General features: G+C 32.6%; 1 protein-coding gene and 1 pseudogene across 1 annotated transcript; one reads left to right on the top strand and one right to left on the bottom strand.

The window, feature by feature from the left end:
• Positions 1-5,695: 5,695 nt before the first annotated feature.
• On the bottom strand, positions 5,696-14,744 carry LOC107860919 (annotated as a pseudogene).
• A 2,974-nt stretch (positions 14,745-17,718) lies between these two features.
• LOC107857780 (glutamic acid-rich protein-like) lies at positions 17,719-21,814 on the top strand. Its single transcript, XM_047407693.1, has 4 exons — positions 17,719-17,757; positions 18,534-18,757; positions 19,983-20,060; positions 21,643-21,814. The coding sequence occupies exons 1-4, from the start codon at positions 17,719-17,721 to the stop codon at positions 21,812-21,814; spliced, it is 513 nt and encodes a 170-aa protein (XP_047263649.1).
• Positions 21,815-22,300: the final 486 nt, after the last annotated feature.

Genomic DNA, 22,300 nt, shown 5'->3' with positions numbered 1-22,300 from the left:
TGATCTTTTTAGAAACTATACGAGCCAGTAATTGCACCGTATCCCTTAGATCTTTCTTAGTAGCATTAATAGGTGGTTCTGAAGATGTAGTTCTTCCCCTTCTTAACTCTTCTGGAGATGGAGGAGTAGAAGAGGTTTATGATACAAACTCAACTTGAGCCTCACTTTAATTAGCTTGCCTAGGTGGTAACTTACTGGTCCCTTCTCTGGTAACCACGTCTACTCTCTTACCTGTATTCTTACTCATTCTTGTAATCGTATCTTTACTATGATAAGAAAAAACAAACAGATTTAATGGTTAAATATTACTTCACCTATGACTTGGGCTCTGTTGCACGATCTAAGATATGAAGAAAAAAGAGACACCCTAAATGTACCGTAGCCTACTATTTATAGATGTGGTGCGCAATATACCCATAAGCATGACTCTACGTAGACAGGCTTTGTAGACTCCCTAGGACAACTTACCTCTGTGACCACTTTTGTCATGCCTTAAATCCCCTTCGGGAGGGACAGGCACCCACAGCCATAAGGACCAAGAAAACTAACCTATAACCCTGTACATCTCATGCATAATATGATAACCAAAAGTTCTGACAAATATGATATAATGCATCGATGAGAACAATCAAGTGGGAAAACACAAAATTATAAATATAAGACTTGGCCGTTGGGGCCACCACATCTAAGAGACAAGACACTACCATGCTTAATTTCACATTGGTCTACAAAGCCTCTAAAAGATATATAGAAACTTAGTTAAGGTCAGGACAAACCCCCACCTTAGTCTTAACTACTGTAAAATACCAAAATATATAAAGTATATTCGGAAAGCTCAGAATCAAACTGGAGCTCACCAATAGTCACTGGATATCTCGTGCTCTTACTAGCGAGGTGTATTAGCTGAAGTATATGTTCCTATAGCATGAAATATAGGCCCCCCATAAAGGACGTCAGTACGAAAATATGTACTGAATATATAAGGCTGAAGTTAACAACACATGATATAAGATCTCAATAGAATCAGATACAAGTGTATAAGTAGCACTTGTAGACCAATGTAAAGTTAAGCATGATAGTGTCTTGTCCCATAGATGTTATGGCCCCAACGGCCAAGTCTGATATATATAGTTTTGGGCTTGTTGTTTATTTCTCATCAATTCATTATATCCAGGTATGGCAAAACCTTTGGTTGTTATAATTACATGCATGGGAAGTATAAGATTATGGATTGGTTCTCTCTGGCCTTCACGACTACGGGTGCCAGTCCGCCCCAATAAGATTTGAGGCGTGACAATAATAGAGATCTAAACTCTATAGATTTCTCCTCTAAACCTTTATGATCGAGGTGACTTTGATACCATGTTAAAATCACTCAAGATCGACTGGTAGAAACTAGAATTTCTGTGAGAAATTAACTACATTGAAGAAGGATAAGAAGCTGTATTCTTCTTGCTATATTGAAAGAGAAAGAAGCAGCTTACAATGAGTATTGATTGGGTATTTATAGACTTATTCTAGAAGCTTCCAATCTTCCTAACTAACTAACTCAACCAGCTATAACTAACCTTCAATGTAACAATAACGAGCTATAGTAACAATTTCAATGAAACAGTAAAAATAACTAACTCCTAACTGTGTATATTTTAACATCTATTTGTGATAAAAAGGCAAAAATCATTGGCCAACACATGTTAATTTTCACACAAACTAGGAAAAAAACATTATCACCCCTAATCTAGCAAAAAGAAGAAGAAAATAATAGGATCAATATAGCTAGAGAAACCATATAAAATTATCAGTGTTCAAAGTGCCAAGCAGAGATAAGACTCCAATTCTCTCAATTTAAAAATGAATTTTTGAGTTTACTCAACTCCAAAAACTAACACGCAATGCCTAACACAATCAATGTGAGGATTCTACAATGTGGTATTAAGTTGGTGAGTTGAAGAGCATGTAACATGTCAAAATGTTAAGTTCCGTCAGTTCTAGATAAAAAGTATTTGAACTTTACACACTTGAATCATTACTTAGCAAGATGATATTCTAACCCACGAGGGTGGTCGAGCAGGAGATTTCCCAAAATGGTCTCAAGTTCGAAACCCATGTATATTTTCTTGTCCGAGTTTGTCACACGGGATTGCCTAGTGTTTACCTCTTTCATGTGATTTATGAATTATTATAATGAACGAAATTTACCTTGTGCTTGATAAGAATAGTGGTTGCGGGTTCCTTCATCCTTAGAATTATAAATATTTAAAGCATCAATCTGTTTGACGGAATAAGTTAGGTCAATTCGCCATGATTGTCTATGAACACCCATCATTTCTAAGAACAACGTACATTCTCACAAGGATGATTAAACCAAAATAATTCTCAAACAATAAAAGATGGTCTGTCAGGATGGAAATAAGATGTTACATTCTGGAAAACAAATGAAATATGGAAAGAAACTAGAAAATCAGAAAAATACATAACTGTTATGAAACATAAAGTAAATACAAGAAGAATAGAAAGAGAAGAGAGAGAGTTCTTTATTTCTCTTAAGGGATTATTGAGGGATGAATACAATGAAGGAAAACCACTTTATTTATAGGGGAAAACTAACCTTGGGGTTTGTAACTTTTTCATAAATAGACATACACAATATATGGTAAAGTAGGTATTTCCTATATATGGTAAAATAGACATTCATTATATATGGTATATTTATAACACTCCTCCTTGAATGTCTAATTGTTAGATAATACACATAAATGCTGCCTCATTAAAAATCTTACAAGAAAAACCCAGTGGGATAAAACCTCATAAGGAAAAAAGAGTACAACGCGTATTAACTTTCCCTAATGAGAACATCTTTGAACCTTTTCATTCCGATCTTGTGCACCATCTTCTTGAAATTTGCAGTTGGAAGAGACTTGGTGAATAAATCAGCCGCATTTTCACTTGAACGAATCTGTTACACTTTAATATCACCATTCTTTTGGAGCTCATGTGTATAGAAAAGTTTTGACAAAATGTGCTTCGTTCTATCTCTTTTTATGAATCACCTTTTAAGTTATTCTATACATGCTGCATTATCTCCGAATAAAATTGTGGGTACATTGTCGCATTTCACACTACATTTTTCTCGAATGAGATGTATCATAGATCTCAACCATACTCATTCTCGGCTTTTTTCATGAATAGCTATTATCTCAGCATGGTTCAATGAAGTGGTTAGATAGACTGGTTTGTATATCTCCAAGATATGATAGTATCCCCACATATGAATATAAAGCTCATTTGAGATCAAGTTTTATACGGGTTAGATAAGTACCCAACATTAAAATAACCAACAAGGTCGGGACTACAATCTTTAGAATAAAATAAGCTCATATATTTGATCACATTTTCGATGTCTCCTAGTAGGAGCAGAATTATATATACTTTGCTAACAAATTGATCAAAAAAAGCTATGTCATGCCTTTTAGTATTTGCAAGATACATTAATGCATTAATTGCACTAAGATATGGTACTTCATAACCAAGGAGTTCCTCATTCTTTTTTTTTAGATCGGAATGAACCCTTATTCAATTATGCATGTTTCTCATTTAACCAAATATCCTATTACTTTTGAAAACTCTCCAAGAGTTTCAATAATTTTCAATCTATAAGCTTATACAATATAAGGATTATAAATAAGTTTCCTAGAAACTTTTATATGCTTCAAACATTTTGAATCCTTAAAAGTTTTAATGTAAATTTTGTCAAGTGACAATATTCAACATTTCATGAGTGACATCTTCAAGTGTTTGAATTGCAAATCAAATAATTTTTATGCATACCAAGATGCATTCTTTCATGTCACTTGATAAATGTTTTATGTCAGCATGCTTAAATAAACGTAGAATTCAGATCCTCGTAATCTTTCACAATATTGTGTCAATATTGTATCAATAATATTAATAATATATTATTTTGTATCGGTTCACAGTGTGACATAACATTTTGAGATTTCATTACTCCAGTATTTTCAGGTACCTGAACCTTTCATAAGGTTTCATGAAGTGTTATGTCGTAGGCTCTTCAAGATCACATTGACTTCTTATTATGATCATTTGCTCCTTATTCTTTTCAAGGATTATTTTATTTGGAACAGATTGGTCTACTACATTTCATATATGCATAGACTTTGTCCTTTAAGAACGTAAAATAGGAGCACTTGCAGCTTAAATATGATACTAAATTTGAGTCACCAAATGCTTTCGACATTTGACTTGAATTATCTTTGAGTAAGGATCTGATGATAATTCCTAACATATTTCATAGCTACATATAATCTCCCCCTTATGTTAGGAAAACTAACATTTATCCTTCATCTTCTTTGAGGAATCTGTCTTTGTACATCATGGTATGCTATTAATCATATTACGCAAATCAAACCTATTAGATGGAATAGTTGGTTCCTCATCTTGAACCAATTGAGAAGAAAGAAATAATCATAATTTATTGGTCTAATGCATACAATTGTTATTGTATGCAATATATCATATTTCAGATCAACACATGAAGCTTTATTCTTCTTAGCGATGGTTTAGCTATTTATCGAAGTCATTTAATGCCAAACCATCATCATCAAGATTGTCTTGATTACACAATCTGAAAGTTATGCTCTTAACTCATTTTATTGAGCAAACAACTTTATGAATATCAAACTGCAGGTTGACAATAAATATACATGTGATCATCTTATTGATGCATCTTTTCAAGATATCACATTATAGGTAAACGAGCCCTTATTCACCTTTTATACTTCTCAGATTTTAAGGAATTCAATCCCAAAAGTAGTTGGTCCAACCACCGTATCATGAGAAAAAGCAATATTAAAATGTGTATATACAATCACATTCACCCCAAGGTATAGATCTATATTTATAATAATTGTAATTCTCATTCCCAAGAATGGAATATAATCAATCCTTAAGCATATCAAATTATGATAGCTACTACAATAGCAAATTGAGGCATACATATGATTTATTGTTACCACATTCAATTCAAGGAATGAAGCATAGTTAATGGGACATCTTTCATGAATTTTCACCAAATACCCATTATTTTGATTTAGCCATCATAATATCATCAATATGGTGTATTAGATTCAAACTCAACGTCTTATCTATATAAAGACGTCCTAGGCATAAATCGATGGGACTTGAACCCAACATATTATCACCCCTTTTGTAATATTGTTCTTGAAGAATAAACTTAAAACATAAATGGTTCCAAACCAATTATTTTTCCTCAAATCCAACAATAATTATATTATTAATAGCAAAAGAAAAATAATATAAGAAATTACTAACCTTGAAATTACTTTAGATTTATAATCTCACCTTGTTTGACAGAGTCTTATACAGATAACGTGTTATGAAATATAAAGTAAATATAAGAAGAATAGAAAGAGAAGAAAGAGACTTCTTTATTTCTCTTGAGAGATTATTGAGAGATGAATTACAATGAAGGAAAACCCCTTTATTTATAGGGGAAAACTAACCTTGGGGTTCGTAACTTTTTCATAAATAGACATACACAATAAATGGTAAAGTAGGTATTCACTATATATGATAAAGTAGACATTCACTATATATGGTACATTTATAACAATAACAATATAGTCATAATTATTTTTTCTCCTGCTGCTATGCCTATTTAGTTGTTGACCTTCCCGCAATTCTTCCTGATTTCTCCCTTGGAACCCGTAAAAGGTGAAATATTTCCCATCTTAACCATAGACTTCGCAAAATATTTGAAGAAAAGCTCATTGTTCTCTGCTTACTGTTTAACCAATGCTAGTGACTCTTGATTCTTAGTCACAAGGACTTGGTCTGAGTTCACGAGTCCCTTGTAAGCCAACAAATTCTTGAAGTAGCTGTTGTCGAATTTGGTTGGGGATACAAAGTCTTAAGAAAAATAAGGTTTGGTCACAACCTGATCTTGGACACCTAGCACGCAGTTGGACAGCATATGATTGTTCCAGTGTAGAGTCTGGTAAACTGCTTCCAGACTGGTTGTAGAGCCTCCGCCTGAAGCTTTGCATCTTGCATTTCCAATTGTGTGGCTCCCTACATAACAAAATTTTGGCATTAATTAAGTGATAATTTGTTTAAGAGTTCACATTATCATGTTAAAGAAATAGTACATAGTCAGACATGTTATCTGTTATAATAGGTACAAGACTCTGACACTATAACATCATGTTTACATAGTTAGTGCATATAAGTCGACTCATTTAACTATGATTTCACGAGTGATAAGTAGTATAGCCACGAATTTAATTTATATACATCATTGTTTTATATTATAATTTAACTTCTTGTAGCTAGTTGTCTTATATATTTTAAGTCACTAATTCCACTTTTTATGGATAGTATACTTTCAATTATCGTTGGATGATTTTGTAAAGAATTATTTCATACACAATGTATATAGTGTTAGAATTATTTATTTTATGTGGACTTCACATCAACTTTTATTACATTAAAGTAAAACGGGCTGATGTTATTAGTTGGTGGACAAGACACAAGCCGTGTATTCATGCGAATTCCATATGGGCCCTATCTATTTCATGTTATTGGTGTGGGCTGGCAATAGTGTAGGCCTGTAGTAGACCTGTGAGCCATAATAGGGGTACACTAGGTTAAGACTTTTAAGCCTATATAAATATAAGGCTAGGTCCCCTCTCATGGCTTTAACATAAGACGTATTCCCATAAGCTGCCAGCCGTCATAAGCAAAGGAGAGGAAGTCTCGGCCTAGTTCATCTTCGATTACGTGTAAGCAATGACGGACAAAGGTACGCACCTTTCCTCTCTCATTTTCCGTTACTTATAGGTGTTCTTGGTTTATGTAAACTTGTGGTGTATTTTTCTATTAATTTAAACACTTGGTATCAAGAGCTTTTCACATAGATCTTGAACCCTATGACTAAATACTATGATGTATTTTTCGATAACCTTAACATGATTAAGTTTTGAAATTTGTTTAATATTATCACTAATTTAATTTTTTTTTCCGCTGCATTTCTCGGTGATAAAGTGCTAATTTTATTTATAATATTTTTAATTGTGTGGTTACGTGCTGTGTCATATGAGCAAATTAAGCAATGGCACGTTGAATCCTTAAGATTGAATTTGTTTTGTAAATTAGGGTAAATAGTGTACACCAAAGTGACCCATTTGCTTTTCTTTATGAGACTTGTTTAATCCATTTTGAGAGATATCACTAAGTTAGAACATACAATGATCTGCCCAAAGGAGATTTATTGTGTATTTTAAATTAGTATTGTGATGAGCCCCATTATGTGAAAATATTTTGATTTTAGTAGATTTATCTACCCAAAGGGGATAGGTTTCTAATATTGAAAATATTTTCTTGCCCTGCCCAAATGAGGGCTACTTGTTGATGCTATGGGATTCATCGTGGTGATAAGATTATTATTCTTATGCCTTGCTATTTTTATAAATTCATTCATGTTGTGTTGTGAACAGTTACCATTTATTTGAACAATAACAATGCTGAAGTTGTGGTTCTGTTGGGCTCTAACTTTAAGCGATAGAAAGAAGATCTTGAATTTTCTTTGGGCATGGCTGACATAGATCAAGCCTTGCGCGAGGATGAGCCTCCACCTCTCACTGATTATAGTACAACTGCTGAAAAAGAATTTTATGCTAATTGACAGAGATCTAATAGGCTATGCATCCTTGCCTTTAGGAGGTCAATTGCTAAGCACCTCAAAAGTAGTTTGCCTAAAACTACCAATGCCAAAAAGTTTCTTGCCCAAGTGAAAGAAAGGTATCTTGTATCCAATAAGGCTGAGACTGGAGATCTAATGAATAAACTTGCAGGGATGAGGTATGACTTTACTAGGGGTGTTAGAGATTATATACTTAAGATGGTCCACATTCAGTCCAAATTGAAAACTCTTGAAATAACTCTTCCTGATACTTACATTGTTCACTCTACTCTTAACTCTTTGCCTGCTGAGTTTAGCCAAATAAAAACTTCCTATAATACTCAGGATGAATCTTGGTCAATCAATGATCTTATCTCTAAATATGTTGTTGAAGAGGGAAAAATTAAAAAAGAAGTAGAGTGAGGTTGCCATGTTAGCTTCTCATGATTCCAAAGCAAGATCTAGCAAGGGACCTAGAAAGTTTGAAAGATCTAATAATCATACTTTTAAGAAGGGTCAGGATAACAAAAGGCATGGTAAAGATCATACTGATTATCCTGGGACCAATAACATGGTTTTTAAGAAAAATAATAATTGCTTCTTTTGTAAGAAACCTGGTCACAAGCAGAGAAATTGCACCAAATTTCATTCTTGGATAAAAAAGGAGTCAAAAGAAGGTAATCACCTAGCTCTTATTTGTTTTGAGTCACACTTTGTAGATGTGCCTATTAATTCTTGGTGGTTTAGTAGTGGAGCTACTACTCATGTTTCCATTTCCTTGCAGAAGTTCAAAAACAAAAAGAAGCCAAAGAAAACAAAGTCAAGAATTAGAGTCTCTACAGATGTCCAAGTTGAAGTAGAGTTCATAGGAACTGTAGTTTTAACCTTAGAAACTGGCTATAAGCTTGTTTTTGAAAATACTTTTTATGTACCATCTTTTAGATGAAATTTGATTTCTATTTTAGTTTTAGACAGATTTGGTTATGGTTTCAATTTTCTTAATAGAAAAATTAATTTTCTTTTGAACTCCTGAGTTGTTGGTCATGGAATCCTATCTGATGGTTTGTTTAAAATTTCCTTGACTTTTGATTTTGAATACAACTCTTTTAATTTTGAAACTTTTGGGTCTAAACGACCAATTTTAAATAAAAAATCGGGCATGTTGTGGCATAGATGTTTAGGTCATATCTCTAAAGATAGAGTTGATAGATTGGTTAAGTCTAATATTTTACATTCTCTTAATTTTGGGGACATAGGAATATGTATTGATTGCATTAGAGGAAAGTTGACTAAAACAAGAAAAAAGAATGCTACTCATAGTTCTGGTTTGTTGGAAATCATTCACACATACATAAGTGGTCCGTATTCTACTACAATATAGGGTTCAAGTTATTTTATCACCTTTATTGATGACTTTTCTCGGTATGGTTATGTTTTTATTATTAAAGAAAAATCAGAGTCTCTTGAAATGTTCAAAGTGTTTAAAACTGAAGTAGAGAAACAACTGAAAAAAGTCATTAAGATAGTGAGGTCTGATCATGGGGGTGAGTACTATGATAGATACACTGAGACTGGGCAACAGATGGGACCCTTTTCCAAATATCTACAAGATTGTGGCATAGTTGCCCAGTACACCATGCATGGCAGTCCTGACCAAAATAGTGTAGCCGAAAGGTGAAACCGTACTTTAAAAGATATGATGAGTAGATCTAACTTACCTGTGTTCCTTTGAGGTGAAGCTATTAAAACCTCCATATATATTCTTAATCGTGTCCCTTCGAAGTCAGTTCCTAAAATCCCTTTTGAGTTGTGGACCAATAGAAAACCCAGTTTAAATCATTTTCGATTTTGGGGATGTCCTGCGGAGGTAAAGGTATATAATCCTTCAGAAAAGAAAATTAAACCTAGAACCTCGCATTATTTTTTCATTGGTTATCCAGCTCATTCTAAAGGATACAAGTTCTACTGTCCTACAAGGGGAACAAGAATAGTTGAATCTCAAAATACAAAATTTCTTGAATTTGATGTCGTAGATAAGGATTGTTATCAGCATATTGCTCGTGAGCCAACTGAAAGTATTGAAGCTGTCAGAATTCCTCGTACTATTAACTCAGAATCATTTGTGTCTGCACCTATACATAATGAACCTCATATACATAGGCAAGCTGATGACTTTGTACCTGCAGAAATTCAAGTGTCTATTATTGAAGAAGTGGTTCAGGTACCTGCGGTTGTTGATCAAGAGGTTCAGAATTTAAGGAGATCAAGTAGACCAAGACGATCACTGCTATCGTATGATTATTTAGTATACCTAGCTGAAGGTGACATTATTGATCCTGTAATATTTTCTGAAGCTTTATCATGTGCTCAATCAAAGATGTGGCTTGATGCCATATCTGAAGAGATGAAATCCATGAGTAGAAATAATGTGTGGGAGCTTTCAGAGCTTTCTAGAGGCCAGAAGGTTGTTGGATGTAAATGGGTTTTAAAGACTAAGAAGGATTCAAATGGAAACATTGAACGATTTAAGGCGATATTAGTTGCTAAAGGATTCACACAGCGAGAAGGGGTTGATTACAATGAAATGTTTTCACCAGTGTTATCTAAGGATTCTTTTAGGATTATTATGACATTGGTAGCCCATTTTGATCTTGAGCTACATCAGATGGATGTAAATATAGCCTTTTTGAATGGTGATCTTAATGAAGAGGTTTACATACAACAACCCTAAGGTTTTATTGGTAAAAGTAGTGAGCATCTTGTGTGTAAATTGAAAAATTTAATCTATGGCTTGAAGCAAGCTTCTCGACAGTGGTACTTGAAGTTTGAGAAAATTATTACTTCTATGGGGTTTGTGGAGAACAAGATTGATCATTGCATCTATCTCCATATCAGTGGGATTAAGTTCATCATTCTCACTCTTTGTGTTGATGATATTTTACTTGCTAGTAATAATTTGGGATTGTTGTATGAAACTAAACATTTATTGAACAAAATGTTTGATATAAAAGATCTAGGAGAGGCATCATTTGTTCTGGGCTTTGAGATTCGATGAGATAGATCTCATAAGTATTTTAAAAAGATTTTAAATGGAAAATTATAAGCTCGGTGATGTCCCTGTGGTGAAAGGTGATAAGTTAAGTCTATACTTGTGTCCCAAAAATGATCTTGAGAAAGATTCTATGAAAGATGTGCCTTATTCAAGTGTTGTTAGAAGTCTTATGTATGCACAAGTTTGCACTCATTCCGACATTGCTTTCATTGTCAATGCTCTTGGACGTTATCAAAATAATCCAAGAAGAAGTCACTGGGTTGCTGCTAAGAAAGTAATGAGGTACTTGAAGAAGACAAGAGATTATATGTTAGTGTACAAAAGGGTTGACGACCTTGAGGTAATTGGTTACACAGACTCAGACTTTATTGGGTGTCCTGATGATTTGAGGTCCACTTCTGGCTTTATCTTTATGTTTGCAGGGGATGTGATACCTTGGAAGTGTGTGAAGCAAACTCTTACAACATCTTCCACTATGCAAGCAAAATTCGTAGCTTGTTATGGTGCAGCTACACAAGCCATTTGGCTTAAGAATTTTATTTCAGGGCTTGTGGTAGTTGATTCCATCTCTAGGCCCTTGAAGATTTATTGTGACAACAAGGCAGTTGTGTTTTACTCAAAAAATAATAAATCTTCTTCAGCTTCTTAGCATATAGAAACAAAATATTTGGCTGTGAGAGATATGGTTAAAGGGGAGAACATTGTTATTGAACATATACCGACCGATTTGATGATTGCTGATCCACTAACCATGGGTATTGTTGAGTAATTTAATTTGTTGGGTTAGTGGGAGTATTTAATATTGTTATTCATTTGTCATTAGACTATTCACCTTATTGTTTTGGGCTTATGGTGATATTATCTCTTGAATTGACATTTATATTATGGTAGATTTTGCTATCATTTATGTTGTTGATTATTATTGTGCACACTTTAATATTATTTTATTATATTAAAGCTTTTTGCCTTACGTGTTGGCTATGTCTCATATTGATAAGATCATATTGTTGTTTTATTGGATATTTCTTTTGGAGACATATATGATATATCATTTTACCTTGTGGATTTTCTAGTTGTTTCACCATGTAATATGTTGCACATGTTGAACCTTGAAAATCAAGATTTTTTGGTGGAGCACATGTTGTTTTAGTGCTTACACATGTTGTAACAGAAAATTGCGGTGACGATTTTTCTATGGTACGCATGTTGTTTTTAAGCGTACATGTTGATATGAAAAATTATTTGTAGGACTAACAATGAAATATCCTCGATTTGGAGTCCATGTTGGCTATTTCTTGCTACACTACCACATCATTTGGTTTATGTCTATAAAACTTCAGTGTTAGTAATTGTGGACTGATCTTGTATCGTTGGTTGATGCAAGTACTGTTGTAGTTCAACAATGATGTTTTGCTTGACTGAACTATGTTGGAGATGGAGTTCCACCACTAAATATTTATAGCCACTGTCTATTCAGCTCGAGAGTCATCTTTATAAAAATAAGTTTTTCAAAAATTTTCCTTAAATGTTAACGTTGTCCAAGTGGGAGAATGTTAGAATTATTTATTTTATGTGAATTTCACATTAACTTTTATTACATTAAAGTAAAACGGGATGATTTTATTAGTTGGTGGACAAGACACAGGCCGTGTATTCATGCGGATTCCATATAGGCCTGTATCCATTTCATGTTATTGGTGTGAGCTGAAAATAGTGTAGGCGTGTAGTAGGCCTGTGAGCCCATAATGGGGGTGCACTAGGTTAAGGCTTTTAAGCCTCTATAAATATAAGGCTAGGTCCCTTCTCCTGGCTAAGGGTGTGCATCGGTTGGTTCAGTTTGGTTTGATTTGTTATTGGCTTGGTTTATCGGTTTTGATTTTTAAATATGCAAAATCAATAACCAATCAATAAGATATTTTCTTATCAATTTTTGGTGCTTAACGGTTCGATTTTCGGTTTAACCAATAAGAAAATACTCATAAAATAAAAATAATAACAACTAAAATAAAAAAATGAAATCTTAATTGCCGCCAAAATCATACGAAATGCGTTTTAGTTTACAAGAATTTTCAAACTTGAATTGAATGTTAGTTCGGAAAAAAACTGAATCCTAATTGTTGGAAGCTACTAAATGCTTCAAGCTTTCCAATACGACAATACCCGAGCTTTGTATTGTGCCTTTGCCGCCCTGAATAGGTTAATACTTTGTGAATCTCTGAATTATGAATAAGTAGTGTGTGTGCATGTGTGTGTATATATATATATATTAGTAATATAAATATTTATATATATAATACAAATAGGAGTAAAATAGTAACTTAGTGTATCCTTATTGGGTTATCGGTTTAATCGATAACCCAATAAGCTAAAACCAAAACCTAACTGTTTACCCAATAATTTTTTTTATAAAACTAATAAAAAACTGTTAACCCAATAACCCAATAACATTTTTATCGATTCGGTTTATCGGTCGATTCGATTTTTGCAAACCCCTACTCCTGGCTTTAGCATAAGACATATTCCCATAAGCAGCCAACCGTCATAAGCAAAGGAGAGGAAGACTCAACCTAGTTCGTCTTTGATTACATGTAAGAAATGACGCATAAAGGTACGCATCTTTCCTCTCTCATATTCCGTTACTTATAGGTGTTCTTGGTTTATGTGAACCTGTGGAGTGTTTCTCTATTAATTTAAACATATAGAAGTTAAACTCTTTAGATAAATGTATGTCTAAATCCTTCGGAAAGCAAAATAGAGAGTTTTACCAGATAAAGATACAAGGTCAACAATATCAAGCCCCTTCAACTTGAATTTAGTAAGAATGGTATAAAATGTGTTGTTTGGAGCAGGGATATTATAGTTGGAGCCACTTAAACTGGCACCTCTGGAGTCTCTTCTTCATAATGGTACTTCCCAGTTTGGTCCACCAGCCTGTATATATAAAAATATTAAAATGTCTGTTTTGTTAATCTTAGAAATGTACTTTTGCATGATAGCTATTTAACTTACTAAAACTGTTGAATCCCTTGCAGCTAGTGCTAAGATATCTGCACCAGAGACGGTTTGAGGGCACTCATTCTCCAGTTCCTTCTTAATTTCATCAATGACTTCAAATCCATGAGCGAAATTCCTGTTGGGATTCGATATTTTCTCAGTAATTATGTTTGCATTGCTGTCAAGAAATAGAGATGCATTACACCCCTACATGAAAAATTGAAAATAATAATTAGTCATCACTTAGTAGAGTGGACATCTCCGACTCAGGAGCCGAGCTACATGGTTCGAAGGGGTTTAACTGAGGTTCTCTACATTGAGGAATTATGCACTGTAGTAGGATAAAATAAACTGTTATCGAATTATATATATGTATGAATTGTTGAATCCTTTTGACTTGATGGAAATTTCTAGTGTAGTGGAAAAGGTGGCTAAAGAATTGATTTGCGCCAGAGGTACGAACCACACGTGTGGCACTCTTGCGTCCAGTATAAAAAAATAGGAATTAACTATGAAATTCATCATTGGTTTGTCAAGAAATAGCCCATATATGATTTTTCCATAATCTATTGCTATTCATTCGTTAAATATGATTAGGGGTTGATGTTTGCTGATTAATGATGGAAGTTGTCATGTCACAAATCCCTACTTTTATTGGTTGTGATATTTTATTTTATTCTTTTTTATATTTCCCCTTATTTGAATTGTGACATTCTTACATTTGTTTTAACTATTTCAGTCGAACTTCTGACTTCACCACCCACTGCATGTTTAGCCGATATAAATTCTAAAGTAAAGTAGGGTGTGACATGCTTATATAGTAATGCTAGAGCTTTACCTTGACAAAGCAATCATGGAAATGCAACCTCAGCAAAGAAGCAACCATTCGAGCCTCTTTGACTAGGGTCTTGGCAACAATAGACAAATTGGTGCAAAAGCAAAGAGAGCAATGACCTTGAAGAAGCTCATTGATTGAGCCATAGTGAAAAGTAATGAGAATGTATTATGAAAGTTATGGGTTGCTTTGATGAAATTGAAGGGGAATAATGCGCACTATATATAGTGTTCAATGAATGGAGTGTTTTATAAAGGGGAGACAACACATAGATGGAGTTGGTAGATTATTAGTTGTGATTATTAGTAGTATTTTCATGAAATCACCTAGTGAAGCAGAGACATGTACTTACAAGTACAATGATGATTGATTTGGTCCGTCATGAGGAAAGGACATTAAGCTGCCTAAGAATTTTTAAGATATTCTTTATGCCTTGATTAAAGATTTTTTATTACAGCTTCTTACCTTACTACTCCCTCTATTTCATATTAACTTAATTTATAAGGTAATGCACAGTTTATTTTTTAAAAAATTACTACATTAATTGGACATCAATTTCCACTTTTGCAGTTTTAAAGTCAAATTAAAATCATAAATATGAGTAATTAAGTTTCTTGAACTCATCAACTAGAAAATATAAATGAAGGAAAAAAATAAAAGAAATTTCCAACACTCTTGAAGATTGAACAATTAAATTATTATGACCATAAAAAATTATTTCACAAATTAAGTTAATATAGACCAGATGGATAAAGTCTAACCTTTTTATAACAACGTATTTGTTTGAATATTTTGTGTCTATTATAGTAAAATGATATTATAGAAAACATAAAATAAAACATAACATGAAAAATTAATTTTAAAGAATATTTGACAATTATATTGAAATGTTGTTATATAAAGAATATTTGTTATACTGAAGTCTGACACTAATATCTTAATTAGGAGTAGTTAATTTTTAAATCTTGAAAAAGTTGATCAAGGATATTTAATCCACTTATTAAACGAAACAAAAATAAAATAGAATGTGGACTTGGTATGAGATAATTATTATCAAAAGCTATGTCCAAATTTATGATAAAGTGACATGCTTTGGTCAATAACACATCTATCGCTTTGGAGGTAAAAGGAAAATATAAAAGTGCAAAAAATCTAAAAGTTGGGAGCATAAGCACCTACTCTATTCACAAAAAGAGGACCACAAGAATACTTACTTGAGAAAATTAAATAAAAGGTGTCTTTTAAGTTATGTTTTTATTTTTAGTTACACTTAACTGAGCTTAAAGGTTAAAGATAATTAAAAATAAATTTAAGTAAATTGGAGATTCGATTAATATTTTTAAAATTTTTTAATCTTCTTAAAAATACAAAACAATCCACAATTTTTTATAAAAATAAAATCAAAGTCAGTTGTATTCCTCTCAAACGTTTCGTCTCTCTCTCAGCGTCCAACAACTGCTGCAAATCCTCCACAATAGATCGGCATGATACCAATTTTTGGTGATTTTCAATTTCCGACGACAATAACTTTGAGTTTTTTATCGTTCCTTTTCGACTTTCAACTATTAATTTCTCTCTCTTCATAGGTAGAGATTTTTTTTTTTTTTTAATTTTCAAAGAAAAAATTTAGGGCTTTTTAGTTATGAAGAAAAGAGAAACTTGAGTTAACTTCGTTTCTAATATGGTTAACAATTTTAATATTTGTTGCGTACGAAATGGGGACTCAAGAGAATCCTAATTTGTGGTATTTATTCTCTTAATATGGCGATTAATGTAAATTGAATGTCCTTTTTTGAGTGAAATATAATCTTTTATTGTTATTGTAGTTCTTGTTCTCAGACAATGTTATAAAAACAGTGAAAGTTGAATTTTCAATTTTTTTGGAGATATCTTTGTTGATCAAATCTAACAATTGTTGATTTTGTTGGTTTAAGTGAACACTTACTTAAACAACTATTGACTTGTTGATGTTTGTTGTTATATTTTTTGAAGTTTGTTGTTGTTTGTGTTTGTTGGTGTTGTTGGGTGTGTGTTGTTGTTGTTGTTGTATTTATAAATGTTGATAAATATTTTGTATTGTTGAAGTTGAATCTTGGTGCTGTTGATTTTGTTTGTTATATTTATAAATATTGGCTACGTTGGTTCAGGCATGTGATGAGGATGGGCCCTAATGCTCCAGTGCAGAGGTGTAAGACTCTGGCTAGGGATGGTTTTAGGCGGGATAGAGGTAGACCAAAGAAATATTAGAGGGAGGTGATTAGGCATGATATGGAGTAATTACAGCTTACAGAGGACATGACCCTTGATAGGAAGGTGTGGAGGACGCGGATTAGGGTAGAGGGTTAGGGGGTGTGAGCGCGGAGGTAGTAATAGGCGAGTGCTCCTTTGGGTCTGAAGTTTCTGGTTCATAGTGTTGTGGTTGTAGTTTGGGGCTAGTGGTGTTGGCTTTTTTGCATTCCGTACGAGTTTATTAAGCACTTATATTTTGTGTTTGTTATACGGTTAGTTTGTTTTGTGTACCATACTAGTTTATATGCGCCTACTTTTTGTATTTGTTATACTGTTATTGGTCCTAAGCTGGGGGTCTATCGGAAACAACCTCTCTACTTCTCTTGAGGTAGTGGTATGGTCTGCATATACTCTACCCTTCCCAAACCCCACTAGGTGAGAATACACAGGGTATGTTGTTGTTGTTGTTGATATTTATAAATATTGGTAAATGTTGATGTTGATGTATTAGTAAATATTGGTGTTGTTGGTGTGCGTTGGTGTTGGTCGTGTTGATTTGTTTGTGTTGTTTTTGGTGTTTTTGTTTGTATTGTTGTTGTTGGTGTAATGATAAATGTTGGTGTTATTGGTGTTGTTGTATTGATAAATATGATGTATTGATAAATAGTGATATTTTGTTGGTGTTATTGTTGATATATGTATGTATTTATGTGGTAAAAATATTGTTACTATTGATAAATATTGCTACTGATTTATTTTTTCAATAGATGACTCTTCTGTTGCAACAGATGCTTCATCTGTTGGAAAAAGCATAACAATTATTTCAACAGATGACCCATCTGCAACAGATGGGTCATCAACTGGATAAAATCATAACAGTTATTCCAACAGATGTCTGTCAAGACTGCTTTGATTTCTTCCAACAGATGGGTAATCTGTAGCAACAGATAGGTCTTGCACTGATTTGATTTCTTCCAATAGATGACTCATCTATTGCAACAAATAGGTCATCTGTTAAAATAAATCAAAGTAGGTCTTTCAAAAAATTATCCACTTGTTACAACATATGAGTGCTCTGTTGGAAGAAATAAAATAATTTTAATATTATTTGATTTCTTCCAACAGATAATCTATCTGCTGCAACAGATTATCTATTTTTAGAAGAAATCAAAATAATATTGAAACTGTTTTGATCTCTTTCAACAAATCACTCATCCGTTGCAACAAATTGGCAATCTGTTGGATGGAATCAAAATAATATACTCTATTATTTTGATTTCTTCCAACAGATAACCCATCTATTGCAATAGATTACCCATCTGTTGGAAGAACTCAAAATAGTATTAAAACTATTTTTATTTCTTACGACAAATCACTCACTTATTGCAACAGATGAGTGATCCATTGCAACAGATCACTAATCTATTGCAATAGATGACCCATCTATTGAAACTATTATTTTACTGTGTTGTACTTGTTAGATTTATTGTTATACTTTTTAGTGATGCATAAATCAATTATAATCTTTATTTTTTTTTATTTGTAGATAAAGTGACTCCCAAAAGAAAAAAAAGTGAATCAACTCTATGGAAAGAAAAAAGTAAAGTAGTTAGGCTACATTCACCAATATATGAGCTTGCTGCACAAGAAATATCTCAATCAGAAGCAGAAGTCCTTTCTCAATCAGCTCCAAATATAAAAAAAAGAAAGAAAAAGCAGATGAGAATGAAGTAGAAAGAAGTGAAGAATCTGGAGATTTAAATAAAGATAAACAAAGAGATGAAGAAAGTGAGGGAGATGAGAAAGATGAAGAGGAAAGTGATCACAATGAAAAGAAAGTAGATGTAGATAAAAAAGGGGATGGAGAAGATGATGAAGTAGAAGAAGATGATAAAAATGATGAAGAAGAGGAAAATGAAAGTAAACATGAGTAAGAGGAAAGATTCGCAAGAGATATTGAATTTAGATAAAAAAGTTAACATGATCTAAATGATACTATTGATCCTAATAGCCATTCTACTAAAGAGTTTATTAAAACCTTCGGTATTAATAGTTTTCCTATGAGAATATAGTGTGATGGTGCCGATGGTGCCACAGATTTAATTAGTGATTGTGTGGTAATGTTAGTCATGAAAAAATCTTTTGATACTTTTAGAAAAATACTCTGACAACAAAAATTGAATGCTTATTTCAGGGACAGCTGCTTTGGGCAATATCTTGATTTGTCGGAGGATAATAATTCTCATTTCCAAATAACCATGTTGTATGGTCTTCTCAAACATAGGTTTATGCATGAAAATAAAGATTCGATGAATAACGTATAGATAAATTACTGCATCATGCCATTTTATTTTGGTTGGAAGGAGTTTGCCATAGTTAATGGACTAAAATGTTATCCTCCTTCTCAACCTATACCTATTGTAACACAAAGAAAATCACCCGCACACCAAAAACAACAACAAAGAAAGAAGCTAAGATTGTCAAAAAAATTCCAAAATGCAAGTCTAGTGATAGTGATGACTTGGTGTCCCTTGCTAGTCCAAGCTTCAAAAATAAAAATTTGATAAAAAAATTGAAAGGTAAAATACTTTCAAAGAAGCACAAGAGAATATAATTATATTTTTTGTATGTTTTAGTTAATTTTTGTTGAATAATGCTTTTAATTTTTTAGCATAATTTTTATAGGCTTGGGTATTTGAAGTCGTTTCTTATCTTAGAAAACAAGTGAACTCCCAAGAAGAAGTTTCATGTCCAAGAATTCCAAGATGATTGTCGTTCAAAAATAATAAAAAATAAAATTTCTTGATCGTTTCAACTTCCCAAGAAAGCAGTAAGTCTAATTTTAATTAAAATTTTATTTTAATTAATGATTTTTGTAACGATTTAATCATTATTCTAATATATGTATTGATTTATTTTAGATTATGCATTCATGTTTTGTCCCAACTAATCGAGAGTTGAAGATGTCATTTTTTGTCACTTTACGGCCTGTACAAATTTTTTCGAATCCTAAGATAATTGATAGAATAAAAAAAGATTAATTAAAGCAACAACCATCAAAAGAAAAACACTTGAAAAGGTTGGACTTATTCTTGATTTGTTGTTGTTGATGTTCCTACTTTTGGTGGTGATGGTACTGCTGTTGGTGGTGATAGATTTGTTGTTGGTGATGGTGGTGGTGATGAAGTTATTGTTGTTGGTGGTAGTGGTGATGGTGTGCTGTTGAGGTTGAGGTTGTTGATAAGCTAGTTGTTGCTCCTCTTGTAGTTTTTTAAAGAAAAATGATCATGATCATGATTGATGGTAGATATACCTCTTTAAGTGGGCATACTACAAATTTCTCACACGGAATAGGTTGACAATCATTTGAAGGTGTTGTTCCTCCTAGTTTATGTTCTGCATGCAAATGTCAAGAGTGTAAGGAAAAATATGATGGAGTGATTAATGCTCTTAATGCATTGACTGTTGCTGTAAAAAAATTGACATCTAATAGAGGTGTCATTCAATCAAAAAGGATTTCAGATCCATTCACTTCATTAGAAGTTTACAGGAGAAAGAAAGTAATTTCTAAGGTATTATCAAATATCAAACAAAGAAAAATTACAACTCCTCTTTCTTGCATTGTTGAGCAATGCACAAGGGCCACAGGAAAGCAGCATGAGAATTAAAGTTTGAATCTTCGTCGGAATTATCCATTTGAAAAGTTTAACATCTCGAATGAGGCTCCAACACAATTGATCAACATTTATTTAGATTGAATTGCAGATGGCCTGTTAAAGTATCATGCCAACAAGTAACATAAATCATCTTTAAAAATTTTGATTTCTACACTTCTTCTTATACAAACATGATACTAACACATTTAAATCATGCAGAAAACAAATGGACAACCACTATAAATTAAAATAACTGAGTTTTCGATTTGATATGATCGACTTTATTGTTGCACATTTCAAAATGAATATTTGGTTCTATTTGATGTCACAATTCAAAGTTGTTGAAATGATGAAGTTTAAATGTCATATATCTTACTATTAATACTATATTTTTGACAAACACACTGAATTATGAAATTTCCACTGTTAATACTATGCATTAATTACAGTTTTATTTTTGTTTAATTGTATCTGTTTAATAATTTATTATTACTTAATTATAATGTTTGATAATATTGCAGCACACCGATGCCATATTTTACTACCTCTAAAAGAAGACTAAGTTGCAAACACAATAACAACAAAGATACACAATCAATTGTTTGTTTAAAGTATACATCGATAAGATATTATTCACAATACGGGGCTGAAGTTCTATCATCGCAAGAGGATTACCAACAACATTTGCAAGTTTCTCACAATGAGGAATATTTAAGCAACACCATCAAAGGTTTTAGTATTTCAGCTGGCCTACCTTGGCATTTGATCGACGAAGTTTACATCCCAGTCAATTGCGATATTGAGTTTCATTGGGTGTTGGCTGTCATTATTCTAAAAGAGAGGCGCATCTAAGTTTATGACTAAATGGAAAAAAGACATTTTGAATTGTCGTCCGAGATACAAAAGCTGACAAGAATATTGCCTACTTACCTTCATATACATGACTTTTTGGATTAAAAGATTCATACTACGATAAATGAAGCATACCATGATAAACGGGTGATATCCATTTTTTACAGGGTAATCTATTTGATGTAGAATATGTTGAAGGAATTGCTTAGTAATTCGGTGGTAGCCTGTAAGTATCATGATTAATTTTCATAAATTTCATAACTCTTACATTAATTAGATACGTATTATCTTATTTTTATAAATGCAGGAATGATGTTTTTGTTACTACCTACACGGAGTATTTAAGCGATAGATTACTAGTGCCAAATGATGAATTTGATGTCGAATTACTCCATACCAGATATGATACATTTTTGAAGAATCATGAAATTGTAAAGGATCTAAAAGGATCCGTAAGCAACAGTGAAGATCCACCATGATCAAAGTCGAATTTTATACCATCGGATGAAGCACAACTGGTCAATATTGAGTAGATCTTTATTGCTTGATTCTATTAAAGTAACTTTAGGAAGTTGGCTTTAAAACTTGTAAATGTTTATCATCTGCTGCATAACTTGCAGTAGCTGGGTAATTTGTTAAAAAGTACAAAGATAAGCGCAACAAATATCTCATTCGCTGCAACAGATTACATGTGTAATTTTGAATTTTGACAACATAATAATTTTTATATTTCATGTTTTTGTTGAATTATTTAATATAATTTGTGATGGCTTAGATTTATTGTTTGTTATGAATTTTATTTTAATTGATGACCAATTATTTTGTCATGAATTTTATTTTATTTTTAGATTTAAAATTTTTTAGATTATTGCTAAAAATGGATTAATAAATTCAAATATTGCAACAAATGCATTATCTATTGCAACAGATGACTCACGTGTTGAAAATAATCAAACAAATATAGA

This window comes from Capsicum annuum, chromosome 2, assembly GCF_002878395.1.
Source record: "Capsicum annuum cultivar UCD-10X-F1 chromosome 2, UCD10Xv1.1, whole genome shotgun sequence".
Taxonomy (NCBI): Eukaryota; Viridiplantae; Streptophyta; class Magnoliopsida; order Solanales; family Solanaceae; genus Capsicum; species Capsicum annuum.
This window is presented reverse-complemented; position numbering and strand designations above follow the sequence as displayed.